The sequence below is a fragment of the Halichoeres trimaculatus genome, unplaced genomic scaffold (genome assembly GCF_033239565.1).
Source record: "Halichoeres trimaculatus isolate MK-OKI-2021-1 unplaced genomic scaffold, fHalTri1.1 fHalTri1_scaffold_12, whole genome shotgun sequence".
Lineage (NCBI taxonomy): Eukaryota > Metazoa > Chordata > Actinopteri > Labriformes > Labridae > Halichoeres > Halichoeres trimaculatus.
Window position 1 is genome coordinate 34,977,730 of NW_027437190.1, and position 20,814 is coordinate 34,998,543.

A 20,814-nucleotide genomic window follows, 5' to 3' on the forward strand; every position below is an offset into this window, starting at 1 on the left:
GATATAAGGATTGGCGCCGGCGCCACAGCTGATGCATTCATTCATTCAACGCAGAGGAGGTAAGAGCATCGAGCTGAGGAGCGCTTTTTAAAGCGCTTTTTGAGCTCAAATTTACATTTAATACTTGATAATTTCTTCCTAAGCTTTTTAATTTGCATATTTATCGTATTAGTCCGTGTTTTGTTCAGTGGATTCTGCATGGAGGGTTTAAATCCTGCAATAAGAGGGTCTGCAGCTTTATCTTTGTTTCAGCCTTGAGATTCACTTCAACTGAAGAAGTTTCCTCTTCCTTTACTGTTAAACTAACTTCATCTTTATTTTGCATTTTATCCCTGAGGTGGTTTTTATCTCATTTAGGCGGTTTAGTGCGGTTAATCTGCTTCAACACTAGAGCAGCTTTTGTGGTTTAAACTCACAGAAACTCCACATTAAAGTGGAATTGTGCAGTTTTAAGATATGAAACAAATGCTGTGATGTTTGCACTTATAATCTGATGATGGTTAGTTAGTATGCATTTTATGGTTAGCTGGTTATTGTTGACCTAGTTAGCAGTGACGAGGCTAAGTTTGCTAATTTCTGTAGCTCCCCTCCACAACTTAGCATTACAGTGGCGGTGGTTCACCCCTCATTAATACCATTTAATCGCCGTTTTTAAGCTACATCTTTACAAATGTAATGCCAAAGATGTTAAACTAAAGGTTTACCTTGGTTTACAATCAGTATGGATCACTTAAGCGGTGTTTTCCTCCAGTTTGCCCCGCTATAGCTGGTAGACTCCCGGGCAAGCAGAACTCAAATCCTCCCGCTTCTGGGCTGTGGAAATTGGCGCGCCTTTGAGTTTCAATCCTCGAATAAAGTTGATTTAATCGACTTTTCCTACAAAAACCACACATGGATACTCTGTAAAGATGTGTGTTTAGCCTTTAATGGTGATAAACCTGTGTTTAAACGGAGCATTTTCGAGCTTTTTTTGTTGGAAACCGAGGGAACAATCAGCCCCCCTCCTTTTTCGCTGCAGACACACACTAGCATACAGAGCTTGCTGGGCTAGTTTTGCTGGTTATTATTACACTGTTATATCTGTTTTATACATTAAGAAACAAAACTGTGGTTTCCTTATCTTCACATGCAGCTGTAAGGCTCTTTAAGCCATTAAAACATGATCATTTTGAGCCATTTTGTCCCCCTTTATTGGCGCCAGCGAGCTAACCTGTAGTTAACTGTTATCTCAAGCTAACACCATCATATCAGCCTCAAAATGCGCCTTTAAAATGTAATTATCTTTAATATTTTGAGACTCTTGGCTTTAGGATTTTACTGTGGCTCTTAAAGCTCTGTTTAGGACTAATTCAGACTCTTTAAAAGTGTTAAATTAGATGTTTTTCTTGGCTGTGGCCTATAACAGGCTTATGCAACCTCATCCTTGTAGCCTCCTCTAATATGTTATCTCCAACAGATCAGGGATCAAAAGAAAAACGTTTTTTTTTTTTACAATCAGATGAATCTGTGATAGTAAAGTGGAGGGAAAACAACTTTTTAGTTAAATATGGGATGTTTTGTTAGCATATCAACAGCAGATGTGCATGATATAAGGCTAATACGACCACTTTATTCTGTTTACTTTGAAAAAATGAGCAGATTTTTTGCTTATTTTTCTCCACTTCCTGCTCTTTTGATAACCCATTTTCTTCTTTTTATTTTCATGACAGCGGAGCCATACAAAACTCAACAAAATGTCCAGACGCAGGTGAGTTTCAGGGTTTTTAAGGGGGTCTAGAGGCCTGTAGGGGTCCCCCCTGGATTCAGGAGTTCCCCTCTATAACCAGGGTGTTTATAATCTCTGTTATTACAGATCATTTTAGATATAACTAATTTAAAATTCTGGCCATGAATTATACTTATTTTTTCATTTTTTTGTTTTTATTCACTTGTTTCTTTGCTCAGTTAAATATTAATTAATGTAAGTCATGAAGCAAGAAAAAACGTCCATATTGCACACTTTAAGGAAGCTGATAAGCTTCAAAATAAAAGACTTCCTTTCACTTAGAAAACTTTTTTAGAGATTTTTTTAATGTATGTGATTCAAGCTGAGATGCTGATGTGATATTTCTCTTTCCAGCGGTCGCATCACTTTGCAAGCCAGAGATTCAAACACACCTGAGCCGATCGTGAGAAACTCTCTAAAGAAAAGGAAGTCAGAGGTTTGTGTGTTTTTATATTCTTGACTTCATGAATATTTTTTTTTATTATTACAGAAAATGTAATTATTTCATTTTTCTCTTCAGCCAAAGAAAAAACTTCAGCCTGCAGCGAAGAAACAAAGCTATGAGATACAGGTCAGTTTAATTTGCATGTTTATAATTTACAGTTTAACCATCAAAGTTTCCCATGAGCCTCATGTTTGTTGACGTTTTTTCAGCCTTTAATTGGTCTCAGTTTGTCACAGTTCTCAGTGTTAGTTGATATTTTTTATCTTGATGGTGGAGTTTTTCTGTGTATTACACTCTTCTTACCACTAGGTGTCACTGTTTTACATGATTCCAGCCTCAGCACACTGTACTGGGCATAAACAGACATTCAGCCACACAACAATATCATAACAGAGTAAAACTAAAAGATAGATAACCATCAAGCTACATAAGGAGTCATCCCAGACTCACCCTGATCTTTGAGTCATTTAAATTCAGTCTGATTGTCGTAGCCAATAGAAATCAGGACTGAATCAGATTTTACTCATAGATCTGTCAGTGAAGCTTCATTAAAATCAGAGTTTATGAGTTTAGGTTAAAAAAAAGTCCAGTTTAAAAGATCATATGGATGAACCAGACTTTGAACCAGCGACTTTCCAGAGAAGAAGATCTGCTGAAATCTCCCGTAGCTCCTCTTAACGCTGAGGTTTTATCTCTTTGTTTATTCCAGACGTGTTGGTCAGAGGACGGAGCGAGTCCCTGCGTCCTCATCGAAACTCCCCACAAAGAGCTGGAGCCGTCAGATCCGTCCAACTTCAAGCAGCAGTTCCGCTTCAAGAACCTCTTCATCAAGGCCTCCCCCATTCCCCGGCTCAGGTGAGTGTGTGTGTGTGTGTGTGTTTTACAAGTCAAAGGAGCTGCTCCTGCTCGACACCTCCTGCTGAGACGTTACTCCACCCAGCTCTGTTTTCAGGGTTCAACGGCCTCGTTTTACATAAAGCTGTTAGAGGAAGTTTTTCGGATTACAGGGAAGACTTAAAATTCAGACTTTTTCTCAAAAATATTCCATCGAAGTCAGAAACTTTTCCTGATTAGCCTTCATCACTGAGTTATTAAGACCAGAGGAGAGTGAGCGCCACAGTGAAAATGTGCTGTTTGATTTATTTCCCACTTTTTCTTTTAAATTCTGAATTTTAAGTCAGAATTTTAGAATTCTCTAGAAGTTAAAAGTCTAACTTTAATCTCAGAGTTCTAGAATCAATCATACACTGACTTAAAATTAGAATTCTAGAATCTACGTTCCCTGTGCTGTCATCTCAGGATTCCAGAATCCATCGATTCCTCACTTTGAGCTCAGAATTCTACGATTAAAGTGCCTTGAAATAAAATGTTTCATTTTTATAATTAAAGGCAGAAACTTTGATTCCTCACTTTAAAGACAAGGGCTGGGTTAACTTCAAGGTTTTATATTTTCAGCTTCACGTGACTTCAAACTAAAAAAAACCAAACACTTAACTTTTCTCAGGCTGCTGCTTTTAAAACACTGATTACAGCCTCTGTCTGAAACATTTCAGCCACCGTCCCTTTAAGAACTTGAAGTCATTCTAGAACCAAATACATTCCGGAATCTTCTTCAGCTCCAATAACTTCAAACTGACAAATCTACACTTTGAAAGAGACTTACCAACTAGTGATGTCACAGTTTGGTCAAATCTCGCCTTGATCTCGTTGAATTCTCGCGTACCTCTGGAAACGAGACGTTCGGAGCAGCCTGAAGTCTCATTCTCACACACATTTCCCCCATGATTTGAAACTTTTAGTATAAAAATCTCACATTTAACCAAACATTTGTCTGACTTTCCTCCAAACAGCCATTATTTCTGTTTCTAATGGCTCCATCAGCCAGCTGACAATGTTTCAGCAGTTTCTGAGTTCGCACAAACTGAGACCCCTTCCCAAGACAGAGAAACTAGTGCTCTGGGAAAATGTTTTTAATGTAGAAGTTGCATTTTGTTGAAACTAATCTGCTTTATTTGAGTTAAATTCATGTTTTTTATTCCCAGCTGGGCCAGCTCAGACGACGTGTGGATCAAGATGCTGAACAAGGAGCTGAAATACGTCCACGATAAGAGTTACCTGCAGAAGCATCCCAAGCTGCAGCCCAAGATGAGAGCCATCCTGCTGGACTGGCTGCTGGAGGTGAGGAAGACGGCGCCTGAAACTTTCTCTGAAGCTTTTTAAAGACGCAGGAAGTGGATGTTTTGAGCTCACCCTGTGCATGTTTCTGTCTGCGCAGGTTAGCGAGGTGTACAGCCTCCACCGGCAGACGGCGTACCTGGCTCAGGATTACTTCGACCGCTACATGCTGACCCAGGAGGACGTCAGCAAAGAGTATCTGCAGCTCATCGGCATCACGGCGCTTTTTGTGGCCTCAAAGATGGAGGTTGGTCTGAGTCCATCTACAGAAACATCCTTAAAGTCCAAAAAAATGTTTTTTACTTACACATTTTCTGTCTCCTCTTCAGGAAATCTACCCTCCTAAAATCGTAGAGTTCGCCTACGTGACGGACGGAGCGTGTGACATGTGGGACATCCAGCAGACAGAGCTCCACTTGTTAAAGGTAGGATCAGAGAACGGACATGTGACCTGTGAAACGGCGCCCTCTCATGTTAAAGGTCAGATATCTGATGTCATCTCTCCTGTCGTCCTCCTGCAGGCGCTGGACTGGAACCTGTGTCCGGAGACGGCGATCTCGTGGCTGAAGCTGTATGCTCAGGTGGAAGCTCAGAGGGAAGGAGAGAACTTTCTGGAGCCGCAGTTTTCTCAGGACACGTACATCCAGATCACACAGGTACGACCTCACCTGTACGAGTCATCAAACAGAGAAGTGTGTGTGTTAGCGTCCAGAGCCTGACCTTTGACCTGTGTGTCTCAGCTCTTGGACCTGTGTATGATGGACATCGGCTCGTTGGATTACAGCTACAGCGTTCTGGCTGCCGCCGCTTTCTGCCACTTCTCTTCCTTCGACGTGGTTCATAAAGTCTCAGGTGAGTCTCGGCCTTCGGCGCCAACACGTGGATCTCATCCAGAGACCTGGATTGGTTTTTAATCTGATCTCTCGTGTCTCTGTCAGGCCTGACGTGGGAGAGCGTGGCCCCCTGCGTGCGGTGGATGAGTCCCTTCATGGACGCTCTGAGATCTGAAGCCACGCCTCAACTCAAAAGTTTCCCCAGAGTCAAAGCAGACGACAGACACAACATCCAGACGCACGTGTCCTACCTGGACCTGCTGGTGAGCAAAACACAAACAACACCTCAGGAAACAACTTCAGACCATCTATAAACCAGAAACTGAAAGATTTAAAACTTAAAGACAGATTTGATTTAACCAACTTTTCTTAGAGTTACAGTCTTAGAAATTTAGATTCTTAAATAAAATGGGAGGTGGGTCATAGTTCTGACAGGAAGACCAGACGGCCACCAACTGAATCCTAGAATCCTAAAAAAAAGAATAATAATTTTAGACTTAGATTTCTAAAATCCTCTGAAAAAAGTCAAAGGTTCTGCCTTTTATTTTAAAACATTTCAAAACATTTTATTTCAAGGTGCTTTAATCGTAGAATTCTGAGCTCAAAGTGAGGAATCGATGGATTCTGGAATCCTGAGATGACGATGCAAAGGGAACGTAGATTCTAGAATTCTAACTGAAGTCAGTGTATGATTCTAGAACTCTGAGATTAAAGTTAGACTTTTAACTTCTAGAGAATTCTAAAATTCTGACTTTAAATTCAGAATTAAAAAAAAAAAAGTGGGAAATACTAAAACAAACCTGTCTGTACCGCTTAAAGAAAAACAGCACATTTCCAGTAAGCACCATAGTTCTCCTCTGGTCTTGATAACTCGGTGATAAAGGCTAATCTGGAAAAGTTTCTGACTTTGACAGTTGACTATATATGGCTTCAGATCTCAGACTTTACAAAAGTTCAAACCAAAGTCTGAGAAAAAAGTCAGAATTGCTACTTTTTAAATCAAACATTTCAAAATGTTAGTTTTTTTTTTTAAGAAAAGGCCGGATAACATACTTTCAGTGTGAATGTTAGGGAAAAAAGACAGATTTGCATTTTTTAAATCAGTGAACGAGAGAAATTTTCAAACTCAAAACCAAAAATGTGAAAGAATTAGAAATTAAAAAAAAAAGTAAAACTAAAAGTATAACTTCTGAATTGAGTTTGTTCCCCCACACACAGGTGTTTTCAATTTTTTTGCTGATTTTTTTTCTTGATTTAGTCTAAAATAACGTCAAGGCTCAACTTCAAAGTGGCCCTGAGGTAAAATTATTGGGAACCACTGCACCAAATCAGACTGCCATCGCCTGAATTCTAGAATTCTGAGAACAAAACTTTGACTCATTTATATTTTAGACTCAGAATTCTAGAATTCTCTGCAAAAAAAAATCAAGGGTTCTGACTTTAATCGTAGAATTCTGAGCTCATAGTGAGGAATCACTGGATTCTAGAATTTTAAGTCAAAGGCAGTGAAGCAAAGGGAAGATGGGGATTCTAGAATTCTAACACTGAAGTCAGGGCCTGATTGATTCTAGTATTCTGAGATTAAATGGAATGGACTTTATTAATCCCTGAAGGGGAATTCAGAGTCACAACAGCAATTTAGTGCAAAAATTCAAGATAATGTAAATGGAATAACGTGATAAGTATCAGCCAGAAAAAAAGTCCTTGGCCATGGATGGATGGAAGGACAGGTGGATGTTGTCTCTTAGCTCATACCTCACATCTTTAGCTTGCAGTGAACATTGGGCCTAGCACCTGTTAGCATTGACACGCATCGGCCTGATAACAGCTGAAATCTTAGATTCAGAAATTCAGGATTTAAATAAAAGTGGGAAATAAAACACATCTAGGCGTCTGTACCTCCAAAAATACAACACTTTCGGTGTGGCCCTCACTCTCCTCCTCTGGTCTGATAACTCATGGATTAAAGATAATCAAGAGTCTTATCCAAAAGGAGCGCTGCAGCACCTCTATAGCTCCACGAAAGTTTTTTATTTTTAAAAAATAAGCATGAAACAAATGAAACCGAAAAGGATTTTTTTTTTTATGAAGCTAAATTTAAACGTGTTCTTCTTCTCTTTGCAGAGGAAAGCTCAGGAGCGTCAGATGGACAGTCCCGACTGTCAGCTCTCGCCTGTCGCCGTGGGAGCGGTGCTGACTCCACCCAGCAGCACAGAGAAACCAGCCAATCACTGAGCAGCTAAACGGTGCTACCTCTCTTCCTCTGATGGGACCGACCTCTGACCTCTGGGACCACGCAGCTCCTCACACCAGCAGCTCTCCACCGTCATGTAGCAGTTTTATGTTGAAACACTAAAGCAGGACTCTGCTTCCTGTCGTCGTTGATGAAATGCATTCAGAGATTGTGAGGAGGACGAAGCTTCTCCTCAGCCGGTGTGAGGCTGGATTCCTGCAGCTGATCTTAAACCCTGTCCCAGTGTGAGCGGAGGCCCTGTGAGGTCTAATCTGGGAGTTTCACTGGTGCTTTACTTCAAGCTGAGGCTCTACAGCTTCAGACGGTGCTTCAGTCAGATTCTCAGGAACATGGAAACGACTCGGTCTCAGATATTTCACTCCACTGTGAACTGTGGAGATTATTTAATCTCTAAACTCTGATTGAGCGTGTGTAAACTGATCTACACTCTAAATCTCAGCAGATTAACGTGATTCTCTGATGAGCCATAGGAACAACACGATGCTGATTTTCTCAAACGTCCTGAAACCTGGAGGTGTTCTGAACACACCCCTCCTCTTTCCCCTGGCTCAATAATTCCCTCTGTGTTTTTAAAGAGGCAACCTGGTTGCTCGTTGTTACATTCCTGGAAGACTTGACCTGTGCTCTTTGATCCTTTTCCTCACCTTGTATTTATTGATTAGCCTGTAGCGTGTGGAGTGAAGCTGTTCGTATGTTAAAAGAATCTGTGGGCGACCAATGAGCTGGGTGTGATCACTGCCAAAGGCTAAAAGCTATTTATGCTGACGAGTCTGTGTTCCTCATGAACTCCTCAGATCCTTCTTAGTGCCTTTACAGAGACATGAACTGTGTGAATAGTTTCTTAATTTAAACTCCAGCGAGCCGCCGCCGCTGCGCGCTGAGAGACCAACCAACCTGTGACTGTAAGGCTGAGGCTCCCTGCTGGGCGGAGGCTCGGCGCGGAGCGACCATGTCAACTGTACGTAGATGATTAAAGAATGTATGTTTCTGTACATAGGACGATACAAATGTGTATTTTTCTTTTATATCTGAATGTTTTAAATAAAAATGAGAGATTATCAGAGTCTGCTGGGTCTGTTTACTGTAAGGTTCTTCTGATGGGGGGGGGCTCAAAGAAATCGAAACTTAAGTCACCAAGATTGATGTTTAAAATTTAAACTTGTTAAAGTTAACTTTTACTTTTTAAATACAAGAGATGGGAAATCTTTTTTATTTTAACCCTTTAAATGTTCCATCCAGGAAATAAAAAGAAAAGTTAAAAAAATATATTTATTTATTTAGTTGGAGCATGGAGATCTGTGGAAGCCCATTTCCACCAATTAAAAAAAAATAGAAATAGACATTTAAAAAAACAGTTGAAATTATGAAATAATAATTTAAATAAAGTATTATAAAATAAAAAGCCTTAATTATGACATATAAGGCCAAATAATGTAATAAAAAGCTGAAATTAAAGGATAAAAAAGTCAAAATTATGAAATTAAAAGTCATGACTTTGAGATAAAAAATTCATAAAGATTAAAAAAAAAAGTTGATATCATGAGATTAAAAAAAATCACATTTTTGAAATAAAAGGCCCAAATATTGAAATATGAAAATACCAAATATTGAAACAAAAATAATAATAATTATGAGATAAAACGTCAAAATTATGAAATTAAAAAGTTAAAATTATGAGCTTCAGAAGTGGTATTTAAGAGAAAGTAAAAAGGAAGAAACTTTACTTTATCCTCTGAATTCTTACAAAATTAAACAATAGTTTACAGATTTCTGGGATTAAGTTCAGTTTTTCTTTAATTTCTGGACATTCCCGTAACTCTGAGGGGAAAAAAAATCACACAGAGACTCTAAAGGGTAAAAAAAAGTAGAATTTATTTTTTAAATTTCAACAGAATTTAAAAAAAAAAAAAAAAAAAAACACGATTCAAAGATTAAAGCAGGAATTAAGATTTCTGACTTTTTTTTAAATCTCTAAACAAAATTTAAAATTAAGATTTTAACTTTGGAAGCAAAATATTATTTATGCATGATCAGAATTTCCACAGAAATGTAAAACATTGAAGATTTTTTCGAGATTAGAGTCAATTTGTTCATAGAATTCTGTGATTTCTTTATTGCATATCTTACAGTCAAAATTAGGACTTTTAAAAAAAAAAAAAAAAGTTTAGATATTAAAATAAAAATTCTAAAATCTCAGAATCTGATCCCTTCTCAGAATCTCGACTTTGACTTTTATGTCATAAACCTGGTTTTAAAGTTTGGATTCTGAGTCAGGGAAACTCTGTTTCACACGTTAGTTTCTGTTGGCAGGAGGAAATCTGTGTCTGAATGAAAGTTTGTATTTGTTCACACCTCAGATTTAAATATGTTAAAACATTCACAGGCTGGTTTTAAATACTGGTGTTTTGACTAAATTCAAAGGTTGATTTCTTTTCTTTTCACAGTGCACAGGTTTTATTTCAGGGTTAGGATCTTTAATCCTGTAAATGTGGATCTGTCTCTAGATTATTTCTGCTCTTGGTGCTGAGTAACGTCTGATCTCTGCGGCTCAGCAGACTCCTGTCTTTGTTTCTTCAGACGATCAGCTGCTCTCAGTTTGGTGCCACATTTGAGTTTTCACAGCCTCACAGAAAACAAAGAAGCTTCCAGCTCGAGTAAAGAAAAACATCCAGGTGTTAATGAGACTCCAGACGTGTCAGAATCGAGACTCAGAGACTCTCAGAGACTTTCAGACTTTCAGAGACTCACAGAGACTCAGAGAGACTCAGAGAGACTCAGAGAGTGTGTTTGTGTGTTTGGCGGCGGAGCTTTCCGGACTGTGACTGACAGATATAGGGTACTCCGTCGGACTGAGGCCCCCCACATAAAGACCGCCCCCCCACAGAGAGGGTGTATTGTGTCGGCCTGGGAAAGCGTGGCCTCCACCTCCAGCGCACAAACACAGCCGCGGAGCCTCAGACACACAACGCCTAACCCACTTACTGGTTTCAGGGACTCTGAGAGTCCAGACCTGGACCCACTTTAAAACCACAGGAAAACTGACGAGAACACGGGTCAGCTTCTAAAACCAGGAAGTACACGACCAAACATGGACCAGCAGACCTCACAGAGACAAACCAAAACTGCTTTAGTGAAATGAAACATCTGATACACACACACACACACACACACACACACACACACACACACACACACACACACACACACACACACACACACACACACAGTTTCAGGTGCAGCAGAGCGTGGTAACCTCCACCCTCTGATTGGATGAACACGTATGCTTCACGTCAACTCGATGTCCACTCACTGTGAGCTCTGTGGGGTGAAGAAAGAGGAGGAGGAGGAGGAAGGTCAAAGGTCGTCTGTGCAGCACAAACTGACTCAGCAATAATCTTTTCTTAAAGTCTGTTTCTCAAACTCTCCTCTGACAAACGGCTGGAACAACGTCTCAGTGACGTCTTGAAGATGGTAGCACTCTGAGCTCTGAGCTCACTGAGACTCAGTGAGACTTTCACCAGGTTCAGGGTTCAGGTTTGGGGTCAGAGGCCACAGTCTGAGTCTGAGACTGTGGGCGGAGCTAAACCAGCTCCTTCCTCTGCAGGAGGTGACAGCTAATTTAGTGGCTTCATCTCTTACTCTCTCTTTCTTTTTGCTTTTCGCTGTCAGAACATTTATGCTCAGCTTTTGTTCCTTTTTTATCAAATGATCAATTATTTTTTTTAAATGTTAGTTATACAATGCTCTGATATTTTATAAATGACCAGAAACTAAATTCAACATGTTTTCATTTTTTATTTTGCTTTTTTTTGTTGTTGCTATGTCTTATGGATGTTTGATTAAATCTCTGTTAGCAGCTGATAACTATTTTTATTATTTTAATTTTTTTATAATTATCATTATTTGTAGTAGTAGTTGTATTTTATATTATTATTATTATTATTATTATTATTATTATTATTATTTATTATTATTATTATTTATTATTATTATTTCATTAGTTTTTAATTTAATTTTATTATTTTCTATTAATTTTAACAAAAGATGCTAGTGAATAAAGCTGGTTCTGTTTTTTTTTTTTTTTCTTTTAAAGACAGACCCCAAAATTAAATAAATAAATAAATAGATAAAAATGGAACCAGGTAGTTGCTTTTTCCTGTAGTTTCATAGTTCACCACTGGATGGCAGCATCGCTTCTAAAATTAAACACCCATAGTGCTCAGAGCCACCAAAGACAATGGGTACAGAGACAGAATAAGGTGTGTCAAACAGAGTTTCTGGGAGGAAAGATTTATTTTCAAATCAACTTTAAGGTCAGAATTTATTTTTAAAATATTTAATTTTCTTAAAAAATATCGTTTGTTTTTATGAGCCTAATTTTCATTAACACATCTCACATAATTAAAAAAGCAAACCTTTGAATGAAATTATCATAGGATCCTGCTAAACTATAAACTTGAAGTATTTAAATGAAATAAACTTGCTATTTTTTCTCTTTAATTGCTAAATAGAAGTTTTTAAATATTAAAGCATCGATGTTTTCAATCTCTGCTGATCGTTACCTTTTAAAGCTGGAGCTCATTTCCATCTTTTCTCAGCTGCAGAACAAACCCAAATGGGTTTAACTTCTCCACGAGGCCTCATCATTCCCCCAGGTGTCAGCAGACAGCGCTGCAGGAGCCTCATTGGTCGACAGAGCTGTCAATCATGATGTCACAACCTCTCATTTTAAGATAAAAGACTAATTCAAAGTAAATTCATACAAAAAACACAAAGACATAAATTCACCACAACGGTGTTTTAGGTATTTTTTGATCTGACTGTTGATTTTAGGATTGACCTGTACTGCAGCCGGCCAGCAGGGGGTGCTGTTGTTCTGCTGTTGGTTGAATCAAACAAAGTGAAAGAAGAAAAAGAGTTTGGGGAAAACAGTTTTTATTAAAAGTCATATACAAAAGGAATATTCACGTTCAGCTGCTAGAAAACGTTCATATTTACATGGTATGGTACAGATCCACGCCGAGCGCTGCGGAAACACACGTTCACACACACACACACATTTACACACACACACACACACTCACACGAATCACACAGCTTTAAAAACACTGGAGTTACACAGACGTGTCCAGGTGTGTCACACAGCACAGGTCAAAGGTCAAACACCAACACCTGGAGCGCGGCGGCGGCGGCTTGAAGACACCTGTGTACTTTGATTTGGATGCATAGCTTGGCGTACATTTCATGGCGGGCTCAGAGACGAGGAGCGGACGACTCCAACCCTCTCTTTAAACCCTCTGATTGTTCTCTCTGCTTTGTCTCCTCCTCTCTGCGTATAAACGTACATTCATCAGGCCGTGCAGCGACAGCCAATGACGCGGAGAGGTGGGCGGGGCTACCACCAGACCTGACCAATCACACTGCTCCTCACATTTCGTATCATTTGGTTTGAGGAGAAAATCAAACAACAGGAGTTTTAAATTCGCCCTTTTTTTTTTATCCTGGTCCCTTCTTACAGGAGACGTCGAGAAGCCTCCTCCGCTGCTAACACTAAATGGCTTTAAACAGGAAGTGTCAGTAAACAGAAACAGGGGGATTCAAGTGATGTCAGAGCAAATCCATCTGCAGGCTGAGATCCAGGAGCCGGTCTCTGACCAGGAGCTTTGATTGTTTTCACAGTTTAAAGGTTTTAACGTTTGATTTTCTTTTTACGGCACCGAAACCTGACGTTAAATGTTGGTGTAAACTCTACACACGCCTGATTTCCTGGGTGGAGGAACTTCAGTGTGAACACTTCTTTAAAACACAAAAGTCCACTGACATTTTATTCAACTCTGACCCTTTTTAAATTTCACAAATGAATTTTAACGTTCTGACCATTTAAAGAAAAAAGGCTTTAAATTCATGATTTGGAAAAAAGTCAGTACACAGACTTCAACTCTGAATCCTGTGTTAATAAAAAAAAAAAAAAAAAAAAAAAAAAACAAAGGACAGAAGGGTCTAAATTTTGTCAAAATTCTGGGAAAAAAAAAAAAGAAAATCAAAATTTCTTACACAAACAGCAGAATTTTGCCAAAGAAAAACTGGCTTTAATGGCTGAAAGTAAAAAAAAAAAAGAAAAAAAAAAAAGGAGAAACTATGACATAAAAAGTTAAAGCTAAAAAATGTGAGCCATCTTACAAAAATAAGTAACTGATTTGAAGTCACTTGTTTCCTTAAAAAAACCTGTCAGAAATCTAAAACCAACACCCCAAATCCATGAAAAAAACCGAAAAGTTTTCTTTTTTCTTTCTTTTTAATTTTTTTCATGACTTCTTTGATGATAAATCACTTATTCAAGAATGTATTTGTTTTTCACTCCGGTTTGTCCACTCAGGATTGGTACTTTGAAGAATAAACATTAACAAAAAGAAAGAAAAAAAATTTCAAAAAAACAAAAACAAAAAAACAACTAAAACCATTGGAGGAAAAAAAACTAAAAACTAAAAAATAACACCACCCAAAAAAAAAAAAAACTCCTAAAAAAATTCCCCCCCAAAAATCAAAATTAAATAAAAAGGAAAAAACCCTTAAAAATATTTAAATGTCATGAAAATTTAAGGTACAAAAAATTTCACAAATGAATAAAACAAAATAAAACAAACAAAAAAACCTCAGAGTTCAAATAAGAAGGAGTTACAGACTTTGAAAGAGGATTTTTGAGAAAAGTCTAAATCGCTTTTCTTCAAATTGTTAATTTGAACAAGAGATCATTTTTTGAATTCCTTGAAAAAATAAGTGAAAATCAGAGAGAAAGTAAAAATTGTTTCTTTTCAAGTCAAACATTTTTAATGTGAAAACGTCAGGATGTGAAAAAAGTCTGAATTTTTTGGTAAAAGAAGATTTTTCGAAAAAGATGGAATGCGAAAAAAAAGATGAGATTTAGGGAAAGCTCTGGATACTCCTGGAATTCAGATTTCTGAGAAATAGTTTAATTTTTTTATTTTCATAATACTTTGACGAGAGAAATTTCAACCTTGAATCTATAAAAGTGAAAAATGTCAGAATCCTGAGAAGAAAAAATGAAATGAAAACTTCTGAAGTGAATTTGTTCCTCCACTCACAGACGGCTTTAAACTGTTTTTGTTGCATTTTTCTTTGATTTAGTTTGAAATAAGGTGAAGAAAAACTCGACACCTTCTCTGCGCAGCTCTTTGACCTTTCTCTAAACCTGAACCTGCAGATGTTTCTTAAAAAACTTCACTCAGTTCGTCCTCTAAAGATCCCTCACCAACGCCGCGTCTCTGGACAGAAACAGACCAACGCCACCCATCACAGAGCGCGGAGCAGCTTCTGAACGCTGAACAGGAAGTAGAAAAATAATCTGTCACCTGAAAACTATCCACTCTTATTTTACAGGTGAGAAACACTGAGAGGAGGAAGCGTTTCACCTGGAGAGCTTTAAAGGCTTTGTTTCTGTTCACGGTCGGTCTGAATCCTCCGTTAGTGCATCAGGACGGAGGAGACGAGGAGCTGAGAGCCGCTCCGTGAGGAAACACTCACGGCTGAAAGTGAAAAAGATGTTTCTGAGAAAAGAAAAGTTCGTCCTTGGAGAGTTCTGGGGTGAGATGGAGTTTTTGTGAGCGGCTTTTTGGTTGGTGTGGTGAGGTCAGAGATAAAGAGATGAAAACGCTGCATCAAAAACACCTCCCAGCAGAAGTTTGAGCTCTCTTTGTGAGGCTGAAATCACCGCTTCTATACCGAGAAATGAACCAGAAACACTCCTCCAATCAGCCGCGAGATCCCTGACCCAGGAACGCAGCAGAAATGTCCCCGAGTCAGAGTCAGAGACCCGAGAAACGCCGGAGAAATGAAATAAACACAGAGCGATGAGCCGCTCTCCAGGCAGAAGGAATCAGGTCTGAGTGAAGCTGGTTCAGAAACACACGACGACTCCTCCCTGTGCTTTTTTTATTCATCTCCATAAACAGCTCAGACCCCGAAGGTCAGGGCTCTGCATGAAACCTCAGGGTCATGTGACTGGACCCTGAAACACGCCGCCGGAGGGGACGGAGCGCTGCGTTCACGTCACATCAGGTTTTTCTAAAGGTGAATGTTTAAAAGTTTGTCTGAGAAATATTCAACTTGTGTCTTCCTGTCAGGACCGATCATTTGTCCAGAAATCAACAAAAAGTGGAAATAAAAAATAAAACATTCCCATTTTCTTCAGTCTTTCTTCAAAAGTTTCACTCAACCAACATGTTTCCTTCTGCTGTAAAGATCAGCTTTTTGAATGGGTGTCCATGTGGCTTCTAGGGCTTTTGGGGCCAGCCCCTGGTGGACATTTGAGGAACTGCACCTTCAGCGCTTTGCATCAGCCTTATTCCTCTACACCAGGGGTCTTCAACCTGCGGCTCTGGAGCCTCATGTGGCTCTTTGACTCCTTTGCAGTGGCTCCTCAAAGCTTTAAAAACAGCTATTGAACTATAGAATTTTTGTTTTTCTTGCAGAGTGTTTAAATGATTAAAAACATTAACACAAAATAAAAATCACAAGTTAACATTTTGTCAAACTAACTAAAAAGCCTCCAATTTAAAAAATGAAAATAGCAAAAAAAATTTAAATTAAATATTTGAATTTTTTTCAAATTTAGAAAAAAAAATCAATTTATTAAAAGACTTTTCACATTTTTTAATTTTTTAATATATATATTCAAATTTCTGCAAATTTTTGCAAATTATTTAGATGCCCTTTTTTGTTGAAATTTTCAAATTATTGACATTTTTACAATTTTGAAAAATTAAGCAAAATTTAAAAATGACATTTTTTTGATTGTTGCTAAATTTATAAAACTTTTTTAGAATCTTTGCAAAAAAATTGCAATTTCTTGTAATTTCTTTTTTTAAATTTTGGAAATTTTAAATTTTTGATAAAATTAGCAAGTTATTAAAATCTGTTTATTTATCATTTATTTGTTTTGTTTATTTGTTTCATTTACTTTTTTGTCTTTATTGTGACGATAAAGTAGATTTTGTGGCTCCTGAATGACTTTGATCCAGGTGAGCTGAGGTCAAACGGCTTCTGTGAGATTAAAGGTTACAGACCCCTGCTCTAGACTAATGCCACACATTTTGTTTCATTTCCTTTGACTAAAACCAGGACAGGTCTCCAAATTACCGATCGTACCTCCGGTCCACTTCCTGAACAGAACTTCCTGTTTGTTTGGAAAACAGCCTCACCAAACGGTACCAGACCACTTGGTGGAAACAGGGTTAAAGGGTTGAAACTTAAGGTTGAATCCAGGCACCAACCCCTGGTCTGAAAATATGAAGCCTTTTGTGAAGTGTTACAAACTGCAGTTCCTCAAGTGTCCACTAGAGGCTGGCTGCTGAAACACCAGAAACCACATACACACTCATTCAAAAAACAGATTTTTACAGCAGAAATAAACATGTTTACAGCCTGGTTAAAATAAAAAAAGATTTTTACCTGAATAGATCATTTTGTCTTTGGCTCGAACTGAACAGAGCATAATTTATTTAGACCTCGTTATTTGTGCAGTTATTTAACTTACAAATCCCCCCCCCCCCAAAAAAAAAAAAAAAAAAAAACTTATAAAACAAATTTTCTCCTCAGTAATTTTTTTTTACCTAATTTCTCAGGAGGTCCCACAATATTTGCCAAAACTTATTCTTTGAACTGCAAAAACTACAGACCTAAACAACGTTTTGCCAATTACAACGTTAAAAAACATTGACCAATCAGGCTGTGCAACATCACGGCAAGATAAAAACTTTCTGAGCACATTTGGTGCCTGCCATGAAAAAATAAACAGTTAAAAAAAAAGAAAAAAAATTTAGAGAGCAGATTTGAACAAAAAATATAATTATTAAATTTATCAAATGTATAAAAACAGTAAAATAAATAAAGTCTGCATAAAAACTGATTTTGGACTGAAATAAAATGCAAAAAAAAATTCCTTAAATTAATTTGTATCCAGCACAATTTTTTATCATTTATATAAATTAAGATACAAATTAAAATTTGACCTGTTAATTTATTACACTGATTTTAATCCTCATTGCAACACAAAGTCTGTTTTTTGTTCATCGGTTTTGGCGCTTCCTGTGTGGTCTGACTTTATTCTGACCATGAAAACAAGAAAAACATTTCCTGTTTCTTTAATTTGATGCTGTGATTCAGGCTCGTTTGTAGAAATCTGCTAATTTTTCTGAAATAATCTTTTTTTTATCGGAAAAATCTGCCCTGTGGAGAATCTGACGTTTCATCCTGATTAAGTTTCATTTTCGTTTGTTTCTGATGTGTCGTAAACGCGGCCCCGCCTCCCTCTCACTCAGCTGTGTGTTAACATGGCTGTGGCCGTGTGGCGCCCTCTAGTGGTGCTGAGGCAGCAGGTCGTGGCTGTGGCTCCTCTGGATGTACGCCACGGCGTCTCTGTACGTGAGCGCCAGCTGCGGCCGGTCGTACATCTCACTCAGCGCCTGAAACTTCGGCCCCCACTGCGACAGCCTGTTGGTCACAAACCCCCCTTCATCATCATCATCATCCTCCTCCTCCTCCTCGCAGGAGGCGGGGTTAATGTTCCTGCAGGACGCCCCCGAGCCCAGCGAGCTCAGACTTCCTGCTGACGACCCCGCCCCCTCCACGCACCACACGTGGTACGCGTCCAACGGGAGCGCCTCGCTGTCGTTGTCCGCCTCCCAGATGATCCTCGCCACGTAGCTTTTAAAGTCCACGTGAGAGCGGGACGCCGACGACACCTCCACGTAGCCCCCGGCGTCGCACAGCTCCACGTCCCGGCCAACGGGGGCGCTGTAGGTGTAGGCGGAGTCTCCTGTGTAGCTGCCGTTGGCGTGCGGCTGGTGGTGATGGTGGTGGTGGTGAGGGATGCTGAGGTAGGGGGCGCCGGAGCTGCAGGAGGAGCTGGACGGGTGCACCTCCTCCTGGGAGCCCGGGGACGACTTGATGAGCGGCGCCGTGGTGCACGACGACGACTGAGACAAGCTGGAGCAGAGCGGGCGCTTCAGCTCCGTGATGTCATAACCGTTCTGTGAGGAGAGACGGAAACGGCGTGTTAGAGGAGGCAGCGTGTGTGTGTGTGTGTGTGTGTGTGTGTGTGTGTGTGTGTGTGTGTGTGTGTGTGTGTGTGTGTACCTGGTCCTGCTCCCCCCCGCCCTCCTCGTTGTAGTTGAGGATGTTTTCTCGGATGTCCTCCCAGCTCTCGTGTTCGGCGGGGATGTGATAAACTCCTCGCTTCCTGAACTTGTTACGACTTCCTTTCTGGTTCCACACCGTCACCGCCACCAGCACGGCTACACACACACACACACACACACACACACACACACACACACACAGGGAGCAGAGGATGAATATGCGTCTCTGTAAATGTGCCTCGGCAGCAGGGGGGGGGTTGATTTCCTTCCTGTACGGCGGCTCATTAAGGCGGCTCGCCGGAGTCGTTAGGCCGGGATAAACGAGCGGCGTGCTCGTTTGGAGACGTCGGGGTAATGATTACAAACAGGTGAGGAAGAAACGAGCGCCGTAATGAGGAGAATCAGGTCGACATCCTTCAGGAGGAGGTCAGGGGAGGAGGAAAACTTCTCAGGTCTCCTTCAGAGTTTCACCTCCCCAGGAGGTGAAGGGGCTGATGGGAAATGGAGTTGTTTACTCAGTCATTGGTCTCATCTTTCATGTTTTGCTCCAGAAGTTTCAGGAGTTTGTCGTTTTTGGTCTCGATATTTTATAAATGTGATGAATCTGATGTGACAGAAACCTCTCAGCTGTTCGAGGAGTTTCTGATTCGACAGGTCACAGAGGTCGACAGAGAGGTCGCTTGATTTTACGTCACATGATCTGTACAGGTTTGGCCAGTTATTGTGACTTTATTTTGACATTTTAATATCTGGTATTAAATCATTTCAGGATTAAAAACACATTTCTGCCCCTGGTTGAAGGATTCTAGAACTCAAAGGAAGAGTTCTGTTCTTCATGTCAGAGTTCTAGAATCCTGAGTCTATGACCTCACAGATTGACGAAGGAATTCTGTCCTGAATCTATGAAATATGTGTTTGTTTTTGTTATCTGGAAACATTTTGGTGTAAATATACATATATTTTAATTTTTCTTTCTTATTTCTTTACATATTTATTTTGTATTTTGCATACCTATTTTTTGTACAAATTTGTGTGTGTATCTGTTTATGTAATCTCAGTATTTTGCTATTCATTTTTGCATTGAGTACTTTTTTTGTGTACATATTTCTGTAGGTACTAATTTGTTGGTGAGTTTGCCAAAGTATTTGCACAAATATCTGTTTGTGGTTTTTGCTGAATTTTTTTTGTATACCTATTCTGGGTATATATTTGTTTATGTATTTGCAATAGAATTTGTGTACATGTTTGTGTAAATATGTACGTATGTACTCGTGTTATTAGTATGTGTACAAATTTCTAGACCTTTTTTGTATACATATTTATGTATTTGCGTTTGTGTTTGTGTACCTCTGTTTTTTATTTTACTTACATATATGTTTATGTATTCTGCCTTTGAATTTCTGCATGTATTTTTTTTATTTGTGTTTGTGTTTGTGTGTATTTGTAAATGTGTTCATGTTTGTGTTTGTTCATGGCTTCTTACACAAACTGTTTCTTCTTCTGGGCTCTTCAGAGATTCATACATCAGTTAAAGGCCGTTGTATTTTGGGGTTGAGAGGAGAAAATAATTAACCATAACAGCAGCAGCAGAGTAAATTAAATATAGAGACAACAAGCAAAGTGCAGAGTTCACTTTTTGTTATTTCTTGTCTCTTTTCTCTGATTTAGTTTCACTCAGTGAATTTCTTCTCATTCCTTCAGCCGTTACATTTAGTCAAAACATTTTATTCCTTCACCTGTTGGTGAAGGTATGGTGGCCTTTTAGGACATAAAGCTCCTGTGAGGCAGGATAAGACTGGCCCTTCTTTTGTCAGTTTTCACCTTATGAAATGTCTATCATTGTAATTTTTTACTCCCACTTTAACATAAACTCATATGAGACTAGTTTGTCCATTCTGAGCTGCTGTAGAAACCCGAGGACACATAAAAAAAAACCCTGATGATCCACTGAGGTTGATCCTCGGAGCAGAGGAGCTCAGTTTGGTTTAATGGAAGTGATTTTTGGGCTCAGATCAGAGCGAAGCTGCAGAAAGAGTTTCAGGCGGTTTTCAGGAAGTGGAAACAGTCGGGACGAAACGAGAAGTAAACAAGTTTTTAAACATCAGTGAAAGATCTGATCTCTGAGGCGCTTCTGATAAAAACACGACGGGGGAAGAGTTTTCTTTCAGGGCTGGAGACGAAGATTT

General features: G+C 39.2%; 2 protein-coding genes across 2 annotated transcripts in view; one reads left to right on the forward strand and one right to left on the reverse strand.

Annotated features, from left to right (window-relative positions):
- ccne2 (cyclin E2) lies at positions 1-8,515 on the forward strand. The gene is made up of 12 exons (XM_074683528.1): positions 1-59; positions 1,710-1,747; positions 2,120-2,201; positions 2,286-2,336; positions 2,920-3,065; positions 4,253-4,388; positions 4,486-4,632; positions 4,715-4,810; positions 4,907-5,041; positions 5,126-5,237; positions 5,324-5,481; positions 7,343-8,515. Exons 2-12 carry the CDS (start codon positions 1,734-1,736, stop codon positions 7,451-7,453), a joined length of 1,188 nt encoding a protein of 395 aa, XP_074539629.1. The 5' UTR covers positions 1-59; positions 1,710-1,733; the 3' UTR covers positions 7,454-8,515.
- Positions 8,516-17,816: 9,301 nt separating this feature from the next.
- The window catches only part of LOC141800165 (neural-cadherin), a 152,586-nt gene continuing 149,588 nt past the window's right edge, over positions 17,817-20,814 (reverse strand). The window contains exons 33-34 of the mRNA XM_074682571.1: positions 18,627-18,784; positions 17,817-18,520 (exon numbers count right to left, since the gene is read on the reverse strand). Of these exons, the coding sequence (XP_074538672.1) occupies positions 17,846-18,520; positions 18,627-18,784 (833 nt within the window). The 3' untranslated portion in view covers positions 17,817-17,845. The remainder of the gene's footprint in view (positions 18,521-18,626; positions 18,785-20,814) is intronic.

Excerpts from the sequence above, each read along its gene's own strand:
- ccne2 (XM_074683528.1), top strand. Across the intron at positions 2,337-2,919 it reads AACAAAGCTATGAGATACAG|ACGTGTTGGTCAGAGGACGG; the intron begins GTCAGTTTAATT and ends TGTTTATTCCAG. Across the intron at positions 3,066-4,252 it reads TCCCCCATTCCCCGGCTCAG|CTGGGCCAGCTCAGACGACG; the intron begins GTGAGTGTGTGT and ends TTTTATTCCCAG.